Genomic DNA, 19,873 nt, shown 5'->3' on the forward strand with positions numbered 1-19,873 from the left:
GCAGGAGGTTCAATTACTTTGTGTGGGCCACTGCTTGAGTCCTCTATAAAATGCAGGATTTTTACATACACAGAACTGTGATTGGGTCCTGCCATTATGCCCCATCACCAACTCTTTCCCCAACTCCACTCCCATTGAAAAGATTTTTCTCAGTGATTTTCCTTTTACAATTGGAATTTTACCGATCGCAAAGATTGCCAGAAAAGTTATCCATGCAATTTGTCATGAATTATTCTTTTGTGCTAGCTTTTGGTAGCTACAGCAAAACCTGGTGTTCTTTGCATTTGAGATAAGCTGTTTATGGAAAAGCGATCATGAACAAATACCTGCCAGCTCATGTGGCATTTAAAGGACTCTGCCAGTCACCATAAATACAGCACTGCAAACTCTACCCTTATCGTGTTGATTTTTGTGAGAGGACTTGATGGAATAGCATTGTTAGCCTCAGCATTATGGGGGGCAGGGGGTCATCTTCAGCTGGACATCCAAGCCTGCTACTTTCCGAGGCTTTTGATGAAATTCATCATTGTTTAACTGCCCACATAAATGCAGAATGTTCACTGTGTGACTCCTTAATCTCTGCTTGACTCGAGCAGCACGGTCCTGAGATGCAGCATCCAAAGATCCCCGCAGTCACCTTTCCAGACTAAAACCTGGAAGAACCACAACAGCTTTGTGTGCAATTGCATGTCTTACTTTAAATCGTCTAAGTCTAAAAGGTCTGAGGAGTTCTTCTGTATGTACAAGGAATGTAATAAAATATGCAAAAAGGAAATTAGATTGGCTAAATTAGAAAATAAAAAACAAGTTGTGAAAGAAATTAAGACAAACCCCCAAAAAGTTTTTTACGTATACAAATGGCAACAGGATTAAAATAGATAATATAGGACCCCTAAAAAATTAGATGGGTGAATTGATTAATGATACGAAGTAAAAACCAGAGGTATTAAACACGTTCTTTTCTTTAGTATTTACTACAGAGGAACAAATTTTAGGCAGAATACATAAAGCTCCAGGTCCAGATGACATACACCCAAGAGTTCTTATGGAGCTAAACTCAGAAATAGCTAGACCGCTATTCTTATTTTTCATAGATTCAATCCATCAGGCTCAATAACAATGCACTGGCGAATAGCAGATATAGTGCCATTGTTTAAAAAGGGGACGTGATCACAACCAGGGAATTATAGACCTGTAAGCCTGACCTGAATAGTGGGGAAACTACTGGAAGGTATATTAAGGGATAGTTTTCAGGATTACTTTGTGCGCAATAGGATTATTCGTGGGAATCAACATGCATTTGTGAGGGATAGGTCATGTCAAACTAATCTAATTAGTTTCTACAATGAAGTTAGTGGAAACTTAGACCAGGGCAGCACAGTAGATGTGGTCTATTTAGATTTTGCAAAAGCCTTTGATTCAGTGCTGGGGCCACTCCTTTTTAATATATTTATTAATGACCTTGGTGATGGTTTAGAGAGTAAAGTTTCCATTTTTGCAGATGACACTGAAGTTTGTAAGGTAATAAAATCTGAGCAAGATGTAGCTTCTCTACAGAGGAACTTAAATAAACTGGAGGATTGGGAGGCCAAATGGAATATGAGGTTTAACTTCGATAAATGTAAGGTTATGCATTTAGGGATCAAGGATTCATTTAGGGGAATCTATAATGGAAAAGGATTTGGCAGTACTTGTAGACAGTAGACTTAGCAATAGTACTCAATATCAAGCAGCAGCTGCAAGGGCAAATAAAGTATTGGAATGCATAAAACGGGGCATAGATGCAAGGAAAAATTTTGTAATTTTGCCACTGTATAAATCGTAAGACCTCGTCTTGAATATGGAGTACAGTTCTCCTCACCACTCTATATAAAATATATTTTGGAACTAGAAAGGGTTCAGAGAAGGGTGACAAAATTGATAAAGGGTATGGAGTCATTAAGTTATGAGAAAAGGTTAGCCAGTTTAGGCATGTTTACTTTAGAAAACAGACGTCTAAGAGGAGATATGATTACGATGTACATTAAGAGTCAACACAGAGAACTTTCATGGAAACTTTTTACCCCAAAAACTTTTTACACAGAACACGTGGTCACCCCCTAAGGTTAGAGGAGAGGAAGTTTCCCAACCAATAAAGGAAGGGGTTCTTTACAGGAATGGCAGTCAAGATATGAAATTCACTGCCAGGGAAGGTTGGGATGGCAGATTCAATAGATATGTTCAAGAAGGGTTAGACAAATTTTTAGCGGAAAAGTGTATCCAGGAATATGACCATTAATTAAAATGAAGGATAGTAGTGGATACAGGAAAAAAAAACAAGACTGTAATATTGGGTCTGGAGGGAGTTTTCCCGATTGGAACAGATTGGCATTTGCTTAATGTGGATCAATTTCAAAGTGCGTGATTGCAGGAGATCCAAAATAGGTTGAACTTGATTGACTGGTGTCTTTTTTCAACTATGTTACTATGTTGCTGTCCACTGAAGCCCGGGCCACCCACAAGCTATTTACCCTTTGTACGGTGGGTGTGGGAGCATACACATAATATGTAATAGGTTTATTAATGCAAAAACATTGATAGCACTTTACAGCATAATAACGTTTAAGAAAGTCATACTAGAGCAAATGGGATGTGCATCACACAACGGATACAAATGCAACACTGCACTGGTGTTCTATTAGTCATTCTGGAGTATTAGATCCAGGCTTTATCAGCTCTCTAGAGGCTTTTCCCATGGCACTGCTGAGTAGGAGTCAGGGGCTCTCTCAGATCCACAAGACCCACGGGGATTCCAGAAGAAATAAGAGGATTCTCTGATCCTCACAGTCCTTCTGTAGCTCTCCAAGCTTTGGTTAGTTCAGCTAGATCTTTAACCTCGCCCTAGCTCTGACACCCTGCAGAACCAGGTAGAGGGCTCAGTATTCAATAAAAACATATTTTGGAAGGTTTGCTTGGTTTAGATATACTATTGCTTTTAATGGATTTAATATTGTTTTTGAGCCACACATTTTTATTTTAAATATGTTGCCAGTTTTAGGCTCTATAAATATTTAAGATTTAAATTAGTGCTTTGTAGATATGATTGCATAACTTTAGCACACATGATTTAGGATGTACATACATTTTTCGTGAAAAATTAAGCTTTAAAAAATAAATAAATCTTACATTTGCTTTTGCAAAAGGGTATAGTAGGTTCTGCAATTCACCGCTATACTAGAAATGCCAATTAAGCCAGTCGTCAAGGAGACAGCTGGGACGCCAGGCACAGAGGAGAGTGAGCCGCGGCGGCTCTGAACACCGCCACGGCTCGTAACAGTACCCCCCCTTGAGGAGGGGTTAGGAAACCCTGACGCCCTGGCTTCCTGGGGAATTGTTTGAAGAACTCTTTTTAAGAAGTCTATCAGCATGAAGACGCTTCTGTGGGACCCAGGCACGGTCTTCCAAACCATGGCCCTTCCACTGGACCAAAAAGTATTTTTTTCTATCAATAATTACCGATGTCCTTCCACATTAACTGAGTGTGGCCTCTGAAACTGAACACGTTTAAATTTACTAGAAAAAATGGCAGGCTTGAGCAAAGAGCAGTGAAAAGTGTTGAGAATTTTCAGAGCGAGGAAGCTTTAACCTAAAGGCCACAGTGTTAACTTCCTTAAAGATGGAAAGGGGGGGTCAATGAATCTAGGTCCAAGTTTTTTCCAGGGTTGTCTGGGCCTAATATTACGGGTGGAGAGCCAGTCCTTCTGACCTACTTTAAAAGAGCAAGGTCTACGTCGTTGATCCGCAAATTTTTTGGAGTGAAACGACGCTCGCTTTAATGCAGACTGAACTTTCTTTCAGATACTTTTCAGACTAGAAGCCGTAGAGAGTATGCCTGGGAGACCAGAAGGGTTAAGGTTTAGTCAAAGAGTTTGATCTAGGGTGGAACCCAAAATTGCAATAGAGCTGAGAGATAGAAATGGAGAAATGGCAGGAGTTGTTGTATGCAAACTCTGCCCATGGTAACAGGGCTGACCAGTTGTTGTGGAATTCAGAAGTGTACAAGCGTAGAAATTGCTCCAAAGATTGATTAACCCTTTCAGTTTGTCGTTTTTCCATTTGATTGTGGATGGTATGCTGAAGAGAGGCTGATGTTTGTTCCAAGGAGTGCACAAAAAGGCTTCCACAATTGGGCAATGAATTGAGAGCCGCGATCAGAAACAGTATCTAAAGGTAGGCCATGGAGTCGAAAAATGTGCTGGACAAAAAGTGACGCTAAGGTCTGTGCACTAGAACGTCTGGTTAAAGGTATGAAGTGGGACATTTTATTGAAGCGGTCAACCACTACCCAAATAGTATAGTGGCCCGCTGAAGAAGAGAGTTCCACAATAAAATCCATAAACAAATGTGTCCAAGGTCTTGTAGGAACAGATAATTGCATAAGCTGGCCAAAAGGGCGGCGCCTAGAGGTTTTCTTTTGAGCACAAATTTCGCAGGACATAACATAGTCTCCAACATCTGAGGACATGGTGAGCCACCAGACAGAACGTGAAAGATTTTCTGTGTTTTTAAAGATACCGGGATGTCCTGCAGTTTTATTTTTATGGGCCTTCAGAAAGTGTCCAACGGCACCACTATCAATAAAGGCTGAGATATCAACAGAATGAGCACCATAAGTGATATGTGCAGGAACCAAAACTGCATTTTTAGAGGAGATCTGCAGTATTAGGTGAACCTCCTCCTTATTTCCTAGGCCAACAATTTTCCCGACTTGTTAGGGTAGGAACGAGAAAAATGGCCTTTGATGCCACACTAAACACACAGACCTTGGGTCCGTCTTCTGTTTTTTTTATTCTGCAGAAAGACTCTAGGCTCATAATTGCATAGGCTCTTCAGTGTCCATTGATGCAGGAACAAACAGGAAGGTGCCTCTTTTTCAGCCTTCCTCTCTTTGATCCGTCTGTCAATTTTGATGGCGAGCTGCTTAAGACTCTCCAGTTGGAGAAGGGTACTGTACCAAAGCATCTTTGATTTGCTCTGACAAACCTAAGCGAAATTGACCGCGCAATGCATTAGCTGTCAGTAGACCATCGCCTAAACTCGGCACAGTATTCCTCAGCAGAGCGCCGACCTTGCTTTAAGGCCCTAAGGTGAGCCTCTGCTGAGGCCACCCGATCTGGGTCATCATAAAGCAGGCCTAAAGTATTAAAGAATGCATCAACGGACTTTAATGAAGGACTAGCAGGAGCCAGACTGAACGCCCAGGACTGGGGGTCACCCTGAATAAGGGATATAATAATACCGACCCGTTGCTGCTCTGAACCTGAAGAACGGGGTCTTAGCCGGAAATTGAGCTTACAACTTTCTTTAAAATTGCGGAATAAAGCTCTCTCCTCAGAAAATGGTCTGGCAGATTCAATTTAGGTTCTACAGCAGGTGTCAGGGAAACTTGCTAGGCTTCCGAAGTCCTAGAGGCTTCCTCTTGTGCAGATAAACGGTGCTATAGTCCTTGAACCATCTGGGACAGGGTTTGGATCTGTCCTTTTAGGACTTGGGTTGAAGAGGGGTTTGTCCCGTTTTCATCCATGAATAATCCTCTCCAGTAATTTTACTGGCCGGTTATAATGTTAGTGCCCACGACCACCAAGATGAGCTTTTAGAGCAGTTAGAGTAGAGATATTCACCTTTAGCAACCGCCTTTTCTCGTAGAGCTTTATGTGCTCACAGCTACTCAAATGCCCCCAGGTCTTAAGCTCAGAGTAGTAAAAGCTCATCAAAGATGGCCGCAGCGCAGATGGAATCGGGGGAGCCCATCCAGACTGCAGCGAGTGGTCAGTGGCAGGCCGAGTTCAGGGGTCCAAAGCAAACAGGTAAATCGATATCCAAGCAAGGGTCAAGGTCACAGGCGAAACAGAAAAGTCCAGAATACAAGCCAAAAGGTCAGGGCAACAGGCAAACAGGCAAGGTCCGAAGTACAAGCATGTAGATCAGGCAGACAGGAATCAAACAGCAGGTCAGCACAGCACAGGACTGGAAATGCAATAACCAGCAGGGAGGTCCAGTCCTCCCTGCCTTAAATACCCAGAGCAGCCAATGAGAACTAAGCAGCCCAGCCTAAACTAATCAGCCACATGAGGCTGACAATAATATCCTCCCTAATACGCACACGCCCGGCTAATCTTCCCGCCGGGATGCTGCGTTTGACAGCTCGGCGTCTGGTCGTTGCCTTGGCGTAAGTGACGTCCCGGTCGTCAAAGAAATGGCCAGGACACCAGACACAGAGGAGAGCGAACCGCGTCAGCTATGGACACCACCGCGGCTTGTAACAGTGGATATTGGAGACTTTATAATCCTGAGTTCTTGCAGTAATGTGTGTGATATAATCGAATGCATGCTGTATAACTGTTATACAGGTTGTGGTGGTGCTTTCAGGGACAAAAGAGCCAAGCTGCTCTGACACTGCATGACATGTTGGGGGTGACAGATACCACTGCTAAACCACTCATATTAGCCTATCTTTTCTACTTATGGCAGGTCTCACTCAATTCCAAATATTCAGTGTGTGTGTTATCTCTCATAAAAAAAACCCTAAAAGCTTTATATAGAGATTTTTGCATACCTTAAATTATTTGACTGCATGTTGTCTCTTGCACAAATATAATTTCATGATTTATTCTACAGTGCCTGTCGGAGGACTCCCAGCGATACTTCTCCTGTTAGGAAAGTGGCTCACACTTTGCCTACTAGCAGTGTACAGGGTTCTGAGGATGCTGACCCTGTAGATCCTGCATTCTGCTCAATAGAACCAATACCTACAGATGTCCATGAACAGGAACACTCTCCTGCCTTAGTAGACCTTTTTGAAGGTGGATACCGGCGTTATGATGATGATTGGTCAACAGATAGAGAGTCTGAAATCTCCATTCCAGACAGGTTTGTTTCATTTTGTCTAAGCAAAGTTAAAGGAATCTCTTTATATAAATATATCATACTACTACTACTACTACTACTACTACTACTACACATACAACATATATGTAAAATTCAGCTTTACTTATAAGTATTTTACTTTGTCAAGAATATGTATAATTTTGAGTAAAATAAAGAGACAATTTACTGATCCGAAAGAAGAAAATGAGGCAAAGAATCTAATGTTGAGCCATTAGTGGAATAGAAGGCACCGTTAAAGATTAGTTTCTCTTATCATAATTTGTGGGGAATGGAAAACATCTCCCAATCAAAATAAGTAAAAATCACAAAGGCTTTTTTTGACCCTTGTTTTTTAAGACTACTAAATTACTAATATGAAAATTAAAACTCCATAATAATGTTAGGGCTAACGGCTACTTAGATAAACTTTTAAAACAGGTCAGGTTAGAGCCCTTCACCTATAGCAGCCGCCTTTCCCATAGAACTGATTATTTTTGTATGTACTCTGATACCCCCATGACTTTAGAGTAGTAAAAGCTTATTAAGGGTAACCGTAGCGCAGGGTGGAGGGTAACCGGAATACAGGAGACAGGTACCAAAGACAGTCCAAAGGTTGTGAGTCAGGAGAACATGGGAACATGCCAGAGGGCAGGGCAGGTAGCAAACACTGGTAATCCAAAAGTCAGGCAGAGGCCAGGGGCAATCGTCTTACAAGAAGGATTGGGAATCCTTTCAAAGGTCACAAAAGGAATCTGGACAGAAATACAAAATATTCACAGGACAGAGCTGGTTATCCCTCCCTGTCTTAAATACTCAAACTGTCCAATCAGAAGCCAGGCATCCAATGTGAATATTTAGCCCCACGAGGTTGCTTAGTTAATGTGCACGTGTCCGGGTACCCACCGTTGTCGGGAAGCATCCTGGCCGTTGCCCTGGTGACAGCCGGACGGAGAAGAGGGAAGTGACGTCCCAGCTGTTGCCATGACAGCCAGGATGCAGTGTGCCGAGACAGTGCAAGCTGCGGCGCGTAACAAATTGCTATATAATGAATCCCATATTACCGTTATTGTAAACATAATGCAGCACCTTCTCCTGGTGGTCTGAAGCTAAAGAGTAAGATTACTAGTGAATGAAGTGGCATCCGCTATTTAAGTATTTGTGTCTATCAGCTCTCAAACAAGAAATAACTGAATTGTACAGAAGGTAAATAAATGGATAAAGGGAACGACTAGTCAAATAGGGATTGTTCAAACGAGGTTGGAACATGGAGATGATGCAGTTACAGAACTTTAAAATTCGGTATGATCTTCCCTTAATGGCCTTTCTGCAAAAACAGGCCTGAGCATTTCTGATAGCCACAGGTTACCCAGATAATTCATATACTGTAATAACACTCTCAAAATAATACCTATATTTTTCTATTTTATTTGTTTTATTTCATGTTACTTATTACTTAAGTTATTTTATATGTGGTGGCATGGGATGAGAATTGAAAAATGAGAAAATGGAAAACAGGAGCATAGAGATTATGTAGTTTTTGTGTTTAGTTTTGTTAGAACCTAATTGTACCCTACTTACAGGTATGAATTCCAGCCAATCTCTCCCCCACCAGTATGTGGTGCTGTTAGTCCTACTTCCTGCACTACTTATTACAATACATCTGCAGCCAAGGCTGAGCTGCTGAACAAGATGAAGGAAATGCCTGGAGTGCAGGAAGAATTGGGAAGCACACCAATAGCAGAGGATGAAGAAGACGAGTTAACTTTCAAGAAGGTGAAAAGATAAAAAAAAACTGAAATTTGCTATTAATACAATTCCGTAAATGTAACTGTAAATAGAAAGAAAAAAAATCACTTTGACTTCAATTATTTAGTGGCTAATAAACAGTAGACATAGGTTTGCTCCACACAACAGGTCAGTCAAGTCTTCCTCGGTGTTCGGAACTCATCTGATTTGGCTCCCTGTGTTCTGATCTCAGGTTTTTTGCCCCCAGTTTCCAATTCTTAAAATAGAAAGGCAAGAGAGTCAATTGCTGCTTCAGCATGACATAGAGAAAGCACAGGACGTCACAGTAAATGCCACTGTGTATATCCCCTGTACCACAGCAATGTCTGTGCTCCTAAACGGCTCCCAGACTCAATTGTGTTGCACGGATACCACCCTCTCTCTCTTCCCCTCCTCCCCAGTGACTTACCTAAAAAACGGATCCTCCCGGTGCCTCAACTGCATTATGCATTACTGTCTCCTGGTTCACTGATTTGCCATCTTTAGGTTCTGGGATTATTCAGAACCAATGTGTGATCATGCATATGGGAATATAGATGTGGGTGTGGTGTTAATTACAATTTTTTATATATTTTATGGGCTGGGTAAATCCACTCTCGCATCAGACAAACTGCATGCCGTTTATGGCCTCACTAATTTTTGCCACAGTGCTCCTCATGCATTCGAAAAATCTCTCTGAATTTCCTACCCCCTATTATTACAAGATGAAATGTTTCTATAAGAGAAAATAATTGATTATTTTCCTATAGAACTGTTGTTCATTTTTGTTTTCTCTTTAAAGGGCAACTAAAAATAAGGATTTATATTAAATGGCAACTTATAAGGGTTACCCAGACTATGATATCTCAGGGGCAAACGCAGGATTTGTAGAGGGCGGTTTCCACACCATGACGCCAATGGGCGTGACCAGCATGCATGGGGCGTGGCTATAATATTAGACAGTGCTTGGCTGCTGTCCAACTCTTCCTATCCCTATAATATACATGGGCTACTACTGTTAGGTGCAGGCAGCTCTCCCTTTTCATGTAGAGCCGTGTGAAGCGGGGGCAGGGTCCAGCCACCTCAATTATACAATGCCCCAGGCTTGAAGGGGGGTTTCCAGGCACTAGGGAACCCCCTCTCGGTTTGCCTATGTATCTGAGGACAGTTCCTGACTTGATAAGACGATCACAAGCTGCGGGTTGTCCCTAGATGTATCGCTGCCAGGTGTAAGAACAACTTGCAGTTATTATTGGTATTAGCTTGAGTGACTGGAGTCTACTTTGCACACATGTTCAAAATATAGGTCTGATTTGTATTGTAGCCACTAGTATGGGGGTCTGCTTTGTGCACTAACCAGGATTGAAGTCTGCTTTGTGCAGCAGGCACCAGGATTGGGAATATGCTACATATAATAACCACCAGAACTGGAGTCTGTGTTATATCACATAATATTCATATTAAGCACTTTATATTTACACATCAAAATAAACAACAATAAAAATGATCTAGTATGTACTCTTTTCAATTTTAATGTGCCAATATAAGTTCTGCGGCACAGATCCAAAATATCAAATAAAGTTGTGGAATGAATGCTCAGAAAAATTGTTGCAAAACACCAGTTTATTTTGACAGGTAGTAGTTGTCTCTGACCATTTTTCAAGCAGAACAAATGTAATCATTGCTATTTAAATGTTAATTGGGTGCTTTTAATTTGTGTGCTCCACATTAACTATTAGAGCCTCACATCTTAAAATTTGTAGTTGTTCTGGTTTTTACTTGTGGCTCAGTTATGCAAACATTAGGCATGTCAAACTGTGGGGAGCATGGTGCAATAAGTTGGCAGGTATTATTTTTACAAGGCACACTGACGTGTCTTTTCTTTTCATATGAAAACTGTGGTCACCTTGCTGTATATATTATGGATATTAGAATGGCTAATAACAGAGGATAATAGCTTACAGTGAGGTAAAAGGCAACAAACACCTAAACAAACTTGAAATATAGATTTAGTGGACCTTTATATGAAAGAACCACTAATAATATTTACAGTAGGTTTGGTAACTAAAACTTTCAGGGCTCCAGTACAAAATTCCCAGCTAGCAATCCCCACCCCCCTGTAACTTGTATGTATGGTAATACAGAGCACATGTTTATGATTAAAAGAACAGAATACAATGACATACAGTATAACATCATTGTACAGCTCATGATATCCTAAAGCAGTGTATAACGTTTAAGGTAACTGCACGTTTTGGTCCCAATCTGTGTAGTGCGACTCTGTCTATAATTTATATATACAAATGTTTAAGGGGTTTTTAGGAACTGAAACTGTCAGAAGTGAGATAAGGTTTTCATCAAGGGGTGAGGTATTTTTTTTTTTTACTTACCCTGTCCACACATGCAGCATTTTTTCATAGCGGATCAATTTGTATGATAGGTTTAGATGCCCTCTAATTGCTGACGTATGGGAACTTACTCAATTTTAAATGTTAAAATATGTCTTTTCGATTTGGATGAACTTGTACTTTTAAGTAAAGATGTAATTTACTATTTAAAATTCTCCACTTGCCATCAGATGCAGCTAATTGAAAGCATCAGCAGGAAACTTTCTGTCTTACGTGAAGCTCAGCAAGGCCTTCAGGAAGACATAAATGCCAATACGACACTTGGCTGTGAGCTGGAGAACCTGCTAAAGAACCTTTGTAAACCCAACGAGTATGATAAGTTCCGAACCTTCATTGGGGACCTGGACAAAGTGGTCAACTTGCTGCTGTCCCTCTCTGGACGTCTGAGCAGGGTGGAAAGTGCTTTGACTTGTGAAGATCCAGAACCCTCCATGGAAGAGAAGGTGCCATTACTTGACACTAATTAAAAATAATAATTTTAGTTAACACAGCTTCTACAGGCTAAAATTTAAACATGATATATTTCTGCACACTTTAATGTACAATTACTAATTATTTATTGAATTAAATAGATTGGAAAAAAACCATTAGAGAATGTGGCATGTTCAAATGTTTGAGCACCTATCCAGTTGATTCATTAATGTTTTTTTTGTTTTTTTGTTTTTTTAAAGGCCTGTTGATTGGTTAGACCTTAAATTAAGCCAGGTGAAGACAATTCTGGAGTTGAATAAGTACCCTGACCCTTTTAATATCTCATGATGTGGTGCCTACTCTCAACAAATGCAGCTTTCTCTAAGTAGTTAATTGAGGACTTGAAAATAAATATAACTGATTTCCACAAAGCAGGGGAAGGCTATAAAAATATATCCAACTTGGAATTTCCAATGCATGCAACATCTTTAAGAAGTGGAAGTTTAGGGGAATTGTTGAACTCGAGGAATTTTCCAAAAAGCTCTCTGATAGAACCGTTCAGAATCTGGTTAGTTAGGCAAAGCAGAAACCACAAAGTACCTGCAGAAAGGCTGAGCAATACCAGAGTAGTAATCTGCAGGTCAACAATCCAGTGGTGCTCAAAATTATGATCTGCATCAGTGGTCGAAGCGGAAATTTAGAAGTGATGGTATGGAAAATGTACTTTAATGGAATTTGATATTCCATCTTATACACCCACACTTTGACCATTGATCTAATGTAAGAGTTGTCAGAAAGAAAGCTTTCATACAACCTCGTCACAACCTCCTCTTTGCATATAGTTTTTTACCATCTTGTTGAATTAGGAATATACTGAAACGTTCCACCAGTTTAATATGACCGCTCTGTATAGCACCATAACAACAGCACATTAAAAGTAATTTAAGACTTAGGGCTAGATTTACTAAACTGCGGGTTTGAAAAAGTGGAGATGTTGCCTAAAGCAACTAATCAGATTCTAGCTGTCATTTTGTAGAATGCACTAAATAAATGAGAGCCATAATCTGGTTGCTATAGGCAACATCTCCAATTTTCCAAACCCGCAGTCTAGTAAATATACCCCTTAATCTGTTTAAAACGTAGAGATTGATGTCCATTTTGGTCTTTTTTTTAATATACATGTTTCCTGACATACACAGCTGAACCTTCTGGAGAAGAAGAAGCAACTGACTGACCAGCTGGAGGATGCTAAGGAATTGAAGGCTCATGTGACATGGAGAGAGCAGGTGGTTCTGGAAGCAGTGTCTAAGTACTTAAACGAAGAGCAGCTTCAGGATTACCACCACTATGTGAAGATGACTTCTGCTCTCATTGTGGAACAGCGAGAGCTGGAAGATAAAATCAGATTGGGAGAAGAACAATTGAGGTGTCTTCGAGAGAGTCTGTAATTTAACTAGAGGATAAATCTAGTTACAGAAGTGGAAAATTATCCTAATTTTGTTTTTAATTTTCACCAAAGAAATCATTGTTTAAGGCTATTTACAATAAGATTTATTTTTCAGATGCTGAACAATTAATGCTAAGACATTTCTTTTGTAACCAAGCCATCCAAATATAGACATATAATTCCTCTGCAGGTTCTTGTAACTGGAATTGAAAATTGTGCCCTACAGTTAGCTTTTACCAGAAAGCTTGAGTTTGTTGAAGTTTGCTTTTTCTGTGAATTTGTGCATACTGAGGATTATATATACTGTACAACTGGAAATTTCTCATTTATACCTGTATCTCTCATACTGATATCTTTGCTGATGTTAAATCTGTGTAATAGAATACAGCAAGATAAGGTGCTTAATTTTATTTATTGTTTTTTTAAACTGGAATTTCCTATTCAGTATTTTTAATTCCAATCAAACTTAAGAGTGATGCACAAGATCTGTTGCCAGCATTATTATTTCAAATCCTAGTTTTGTTTGCCTGAACATTTAAACATGGAATAATACCTTTTATGTTGTAGGCAAAGCTAGTTTTTGTCTTTCAGACACTTAACTGTTACAGCATTTAAATAGTGGGTGTGGGTAATTTATAAACAGAGATAAATGGAACACCATCATACAGCTTTTTCACCTGTTGGTGAAAGCCTGAGCCTATCGTAAACAGAAATGAAAAGGTATTTAAACTATAAATGTACTGCACACTGCAAGCTATTACCACCTATGAAAGAGGATCTATAAGTGCATAATCTGTGTTTATTTTTTCTGAGACAACACATGTTTAGGTTTTCTTTTGGTCTTTAATTTGCAGTGCACACATTTTTGATCCAGCAGAAGTTTAAATGGTGATAAATAGTACTTCTTGACATTTCAGGTTAGTTATTTATATTACCAAACACAGTTTTAGAATTTCCATTTACTTATATTTAATTCTAACATTCAGAAAAAAAGCATATAACATTCAATTACTACGTTAATAATGCGCATTATTATCATTACTATGGTAATCTCAATGCTGATTTTTCCTTGCAGGTCCGTAGCCACGAGCACATATCTGAGTTAAAATTACCGTAGTAACTGTAATAGTGCGCAGTCCGCGGCTCACGGAGCTGCGAGAAACAATCAGCATCGGGATTACTATAGTAACGGTTATAATGCGCATTATTACGGTAGTATTGGTAACAGTGAATTGAATCCCCCCCGTAGAGTGTGCCTTGGCACAAATCTTCCTATTTTATATGTAGTGAACTAATAATACAGGTATTTATATACTACTCTAAACCATACTTGCCCACGCTCCCTAATTCCGGGGAAGGTCTCCCAGGAGAACAGGCCATTTTCCTGTATCCTGACCACTTCCTAGTGAAGAGGACAGGATGGAAAACTCCATGACGTGAATTGCAGCATTTTGGCCAAGCACCCCCCCTTACCCCCCCCCCCCCTCCCCTCCATTGCAGGAAAATTACAATTTACCCACTTCACCTACCCTCTGGGATCTTCTGCAGGGTAAGACCAGAAAGTTGGTAAGTGTGCTCTAAACTGGTTATATAGGGCCTGATTCATTAAGGAAAGTAAAGCAAAAAAAGGAGTGACTTTGTACCTTGGCAAAATCATGTTGCATTGAAGGGGGAGGTAAATTTAAAATGTGGGAACAGATTTATAATTGGGAAAGAGTATGTCCTAGATCCACCTTAAATTTCAGTGTAAAAATAAAGCTATTAAGTATTTGAGTGCTAGATGAAATACAGCCAGTATTTTACCTGTGTGCAAAATAATAAACTAATTTGCACCCCTTGTTTTGTAACATGAAAACTTACTCCTTTTTTTGCCTCACTTTCCTTAATGAATCGGGCCCGTAGAGACCATTCAGTTATGATTTATAAGGTAAAAATAGACTTTACTTATCTTAAAATGCAATAAACAAATAAAGAAAAAGAATATGAAACAAAATAAAAAATATTAAAACCAATATAAAAAGAACATACAAAAAGTCAGAGAGCATCATAGAATGACAACATGTTAATTAATGCACCCACATACTGTCTGTAAATCTGTTATCATATGTCTATAAATAAAAATAGTTATCAGTTATCACCATGGTTGCCAACTCTCCCGTAACGTCCGGGAGACTCCCGGAATACTGGGAAATCTCTCGGACTTCCGGGAGAGTACTGTAAAATCCCGAATTTACCGGCAGAGTTCGTGCAGTCCTGTTTCCAAACTGCGCATGCGCCGCTGAGGTCATCGGCGTGATGACTCTGCGCACCTAATATCCCAGAAGACCCCGGCCATTGCGGAGCACGGAGCTCCAACACCTAAGCAGCTGGAACTGGTAATGTTATTTACGCCGATTACGTCACCGGCACATGTGCAGTTTGGAAAGAGCACTCCTGTGAACTTCGCTGGTAAATTCGGGATTTTACAGTACTCTCCCGGGAGTTCGGGAGATTTCCCAGTTTTCTGGGAGTCTCCCGGACGTTCCGGGAGAGTTATCAACCATGGTTGAGCTGGGGCACGCCCAGTGGGCGGACCAGGGCACGCCCACAATGGTTTTCAATTTCTCCCTGAAATGAATTTTCAAAAGTTGGCAAGTATGGTTATCACTCACACCCCATTAACACTGCCTAAAAAACACGGGTTTTGCGGAGCGAGCTCCGACGACCTGAGTCGAGGTTTGGTGTGAAAGGGTCAGTGCAAAAAAAAATCAGGCCCGGGCATTAGACACGGGACTTTTGCAGGGTTATTCTGGTGTCAGTCCCGGGTCGCCTGCAGTGTGAATGGTGCGGCACGGATTTTTCAACCCGGGTCTCACATAAAGAAATTGATTAGGGTGATTAGGCATGCTGGAGAATGACTTAATTTCTGCTGCAGAGAGGAAATAGGAGAAAGCATGGTACACTGGCTAGAGGAAGAAGTGCGTTAGCTGCTGGTCATTAGAGGAGAGGAGGAAATAAAAAAAACATCACAGGCACTGTAAAGGATGCAACAGTGTATTATAACATAGCAAAAATACTAACAGATAAAATTATAATAAAATATCAGATCTGACTATGATTAAAGAAATGCTGTGAACAGTCACCACCCACTTTGGCCTCATCTTTGTGTGCAAAAAAAAAGTCCCCTTTAAATGACCTCACCATTTTTCAGCCAATCAAAGCTCCTCTTGTGATGACTCACACTTATTGCCAGTGCACCCGTGTTCAGCAAGACTCAAATTAGCAGCCTATTTTAAAGGAAAAAAAGGTCACCCAGTCCAAGGTAGCCCACTATCGGATCAGCCCAGGGGGCAGATTGCCCCCCAGTCCAGCCTGCCCCTGCGTCCTTTTTTTTTTTTTCAGTGTTCATTCGTTCAATAACACCTGTCTTAGGACAATGCTCATTCATAACCCACAAGTGTGGGATGTTTAGCACAGCGATAACCCCGAGCAGTCAGTGAATATCTTCTCACCACTGAGTAGTCTGCATATTATGTCACTTGTGTTCAATTGATGATAGCTTGCTGGGATTGGTGTTTGAACTTCCCACATGTTGTGGGCTACATTTAGAGGAGTACATAAATACCTGTATTATTAGCTCACTACCTATAAAATAGGATGAATTGTACCAAGGTCTCTCCCTCTCCCTCCCCTCTCTCTCTCCCCTCTCTCTCTCCCCCCCCCCCCCCCTTAAGGTGGCCCTCTAACCTAAACATTATCCACTTTAAGGTAACGCAGTCTGTTTTATAAGTCCTTTAGAAACAAGGGTATACAAAATATTTGTCACTTGACTTCCATTTTACCATGTAGCTACTCCATTATAGTTTTTAAAATAAATTGTATAGTTTTACAGTTTTTAAAGCTCTATCTTAGAGCATTACATACTGGTCCAAAATATTCACTAGATATCTCCTCATATTGCTGTAACCACCTGCTTGGGTGGCATCTGTCATCTGATATAATCACCCCTAAAGTACCTCCTATTGTGCCATATAAATGTTTATCTCTAAATACTTCTTTGCTTTGTTTACTCCTGTATTACTTCAATAGCACATAGGGCAAATTATTCATCAACACAATTAGACCTCTTTCAGTGTATTTAAGAAAGTTATATTGATATATAACTTTGTTTTATTATTGTTACTATTATGACACACAAAACTTTTGCTTTTTATAACTGTTGTGTTTTTTCTTAATTCTGGCATTTTTATTTTATTGAAATGAAATAATTTTGTATTTTTAATTTTATTTTATTTTTAAGAAAAAGGGAAATCATCAGAACAAGACTAATATTTGTTTTTATCCATTTATTTTAATTGCTCAGGACCAAGTCAAAGAAACAAAATTATTCTAAATCTCCTGACTTAAAAGTAAAAATCAAGTCTTATATGTCATATTTTTATAAAAATTGTTTTTGCACATTGTCAGTTTGAACCCTTTCACGGCTACAGAGAGGTATGTATATGCGCTACATTAAATATTGTCCAAGACTCAAGCCGCTTTATTTCCCCAAAGATAATTTTTTGAGTTATTCAGTAGTTGTAGTGCAGAGTTTGTGAATAGGTGACAGTGGTGAATGAATTGACATAAATGTCAGGAACCAAAATAAAAGTTGTAACTAGTCCTAGAAAAAATTACTTACAAGACTTATTGGGGGGTATTCAATTATTCGGCTTGACGGCCGAAATACTCGCGCTCTAAAACTATTACCATTAATACGGTAATGACTCGCTGAATTTCAGCTCGCAGCTCCCTGAAAGTAAAGTAAGTTACCGTATGAATGGTTTTCAAGCGCAATTTTACCGTATTAACGGTAATAGTTTTAGAGCGCGAGTTTTTCGGCCGTCAAGCCGAACAATTGAATACCCCCAATTGACTGTTATTTATATAACAATTATATGTTATGCAGCGTTTTACAGAGAATTTGTAATCATTTACGTCAGTCCCTGCCCCAGTGAAGCTTGCAGTCTATATTCAGTACCACATCTACACACACACATTAGGGTTAATTTCATCAGAAGTCAATTAACCTACTAGTATGTCTTTGGCATGTGGGAGGAAACTGAAGCACCCAGAGGAAACCCACATAAACACGGGAGACATACAAACTCCACACACATAGGGCAGTGATCAGAATCAAAATGATATTTAAGAAAAAAAAAGGGATAATTATGATATATTATTTACAAAATAATGTAATTATTTGTATGTACTTTGTATGACAATCCATAAGACACATGTAATTGCCCATTATTAAATAGTGATTCAGTAATTGCATTACTATAAATAACATATATAAATTACATTACTTACATTAGTAGTATCTCAAAATGATGGTATGTAATAAATGAATTTAATACCATTACATAATTTATTTATAGGTCACCCAATAGGTTAGAATACATCATCTGTAATAATACAGTGAACTCATTCATCTTTTTCAGTAGTATGCTGTTAATATCTGAAACAACAAAAAAAGTATTTAATATTGAGTTGAAGTGAAAATGTGGTGGAGGGTGCCAAGTTTTGCTTCATTATAGTGAAAGGAAGTTATTTGTAATCAATATATATATTTAATGATAAACTTCAGTAAGATCAGCGTGGGGGATAGAAAAGTAACAATGATACTCATCATTCATCTGACTTTTGAAAGTCTCAGTATTAGCTCTCCATTGGATAAAGACTGGATTCAGTTTAACATTTAAATCCAATCCATCACTTCCACTAATGCCCCATTTGAGAAAGTTAAATTGTATCTTTATCCGAGTACAAAAATCTGTATTAAAAAGATTTTCAGAACATTGATTGTAAAATACCAACCCAGCCTATCACATAGGTCTTATATCCATGCATGAGACACAAGTAATGTCGGATGCAGACCGTCACTTTGCAAGACACATATTTATGTCATGGATAAATGCAAAAACTGAAAGGTTAACATTAAACAAACATTATACTAATAACTATACACTCTAACAAAGACTATTCCTGCTGTGGTTTGTGATAAATGTCCCTGACAATACTATCAGAATTATCAATATCTGACTAATGAAATAACTTCTGACTCTACCCAACACTACTGTTTACTGCAGTAGTGATGTTACCTGTCATAATCAGACTGCCACAATATTTCAGATATGAGGGAAGAAAAATTATTATAAACTAATATTTTTAAACCTACAAGATTTTATTTAAAACAAAAACGCCTACTAAGGATTGGTGCAGATTGCAAGAAATAAGTGTAATTTTTACATTGGATTCTCTAGCTAAACTAATGAGTCAAATGTATACCTTACAAATGGCATTGAAAAGTAATCTAAACTTAAGGTTTTTAAAAACCACACCAGAGAATACATTTGGCCGTGAAAGGGTTAACAATTTACTGTGTCTGCTTTTTAACCTAATTTGTATAAGTTCAGCACAAAGAAAAAATGAAGTATTGATGTTATGTAAATCTGTTTTAATGTTTGTATGGCAAATGCAATTTTTGTAATGTTATAGCCAGGAGCAATTCCTCCTGTGTATATTATGGGTGTCCCTTTCAATTGCATTAATATTATCCTGATAGGTGACACTCTCTGCACTAAGGTAAATATAACATATTGGTGCTAATGGTAACCTCCTGAGTGTTTTGTGTATTTATTGTTGCTTTTAACACATTGGTCAAGTATGTAAATGCGAAAGAAAGAAAGAATTCTAGCGTCAGGAAAAAATCATGGGCAATGGATTTCCAGAGCCGCAATATACCCAATTGTGGTTCTGCGCTTTGTACTGTATTCATGTTCTACGTATGTTATGTGTATATAAGAATATGGAGTTCATTTTGCCTGGTGTCTGTTGTGTGAGGTGATCTAGCAAAACATTTAATAACATAGAAACATTACACCCATACAAACATTACATTTTATCATCAGAGAAG

At 39.1% G+C, this 19,873-nt stretch overlaps 1 protein-coding gene across 3 annotated transcripts in view; it reads left to right on the top strand.

The window, feature by feature from the left end:
* The window catches only part of SHROOM4 (shroom family member 4), a 103,238-nt gene extending 83,666 nt beyond the window's left edge, over nt 1–19,572 (top strand). For all 3 annotated transcript variants that reach the window (XM_075184624.1, XM_075184625.1, XM_075184626.1), the window contains 5 exons: nt 6,658–6,909; nt 8,487–8,679; nt 11,249–11,521; nt 12,689–17,832; nt 18,722–19,572. In XM_075184624.1, the coding sequence (XP_075040725.1) occupies nt 6,658–6,909; nt 8,487–8,679; nt 11,249–11,521; nt 12,689–12,937 (967 nt within the window). In that variant the 3' untranslated portion in view covers nt 12,938–17,832; nt 18,722–19,572. The remainder of the gene's footprint in view (nt 1–6,657; nt 6,910–8,486; nt 8,680–11,248; nt 11,522–12,688; nt 17,833–18,721) is intronic.
* The last annotated feature ends 301 nt before the right edge of the window (nt 19,573–19,873 follow it).

Source organism: Mixophyes fleayi, chromosome 9 (genome assembly GCF_038048845.1).
Source record: "Mixophyes fleayi isolate aMixFle1 chromosome 9, aMixFle1.hap1, whole genome shotgun sequence".
Taxonomy (NCBI): domain Eukaryota; kingdom Metazoa; phylum Chordata; class Amphibia; order Anura; family Limnodynastidae; genus Mixophyes; species Mixophyes fleayi.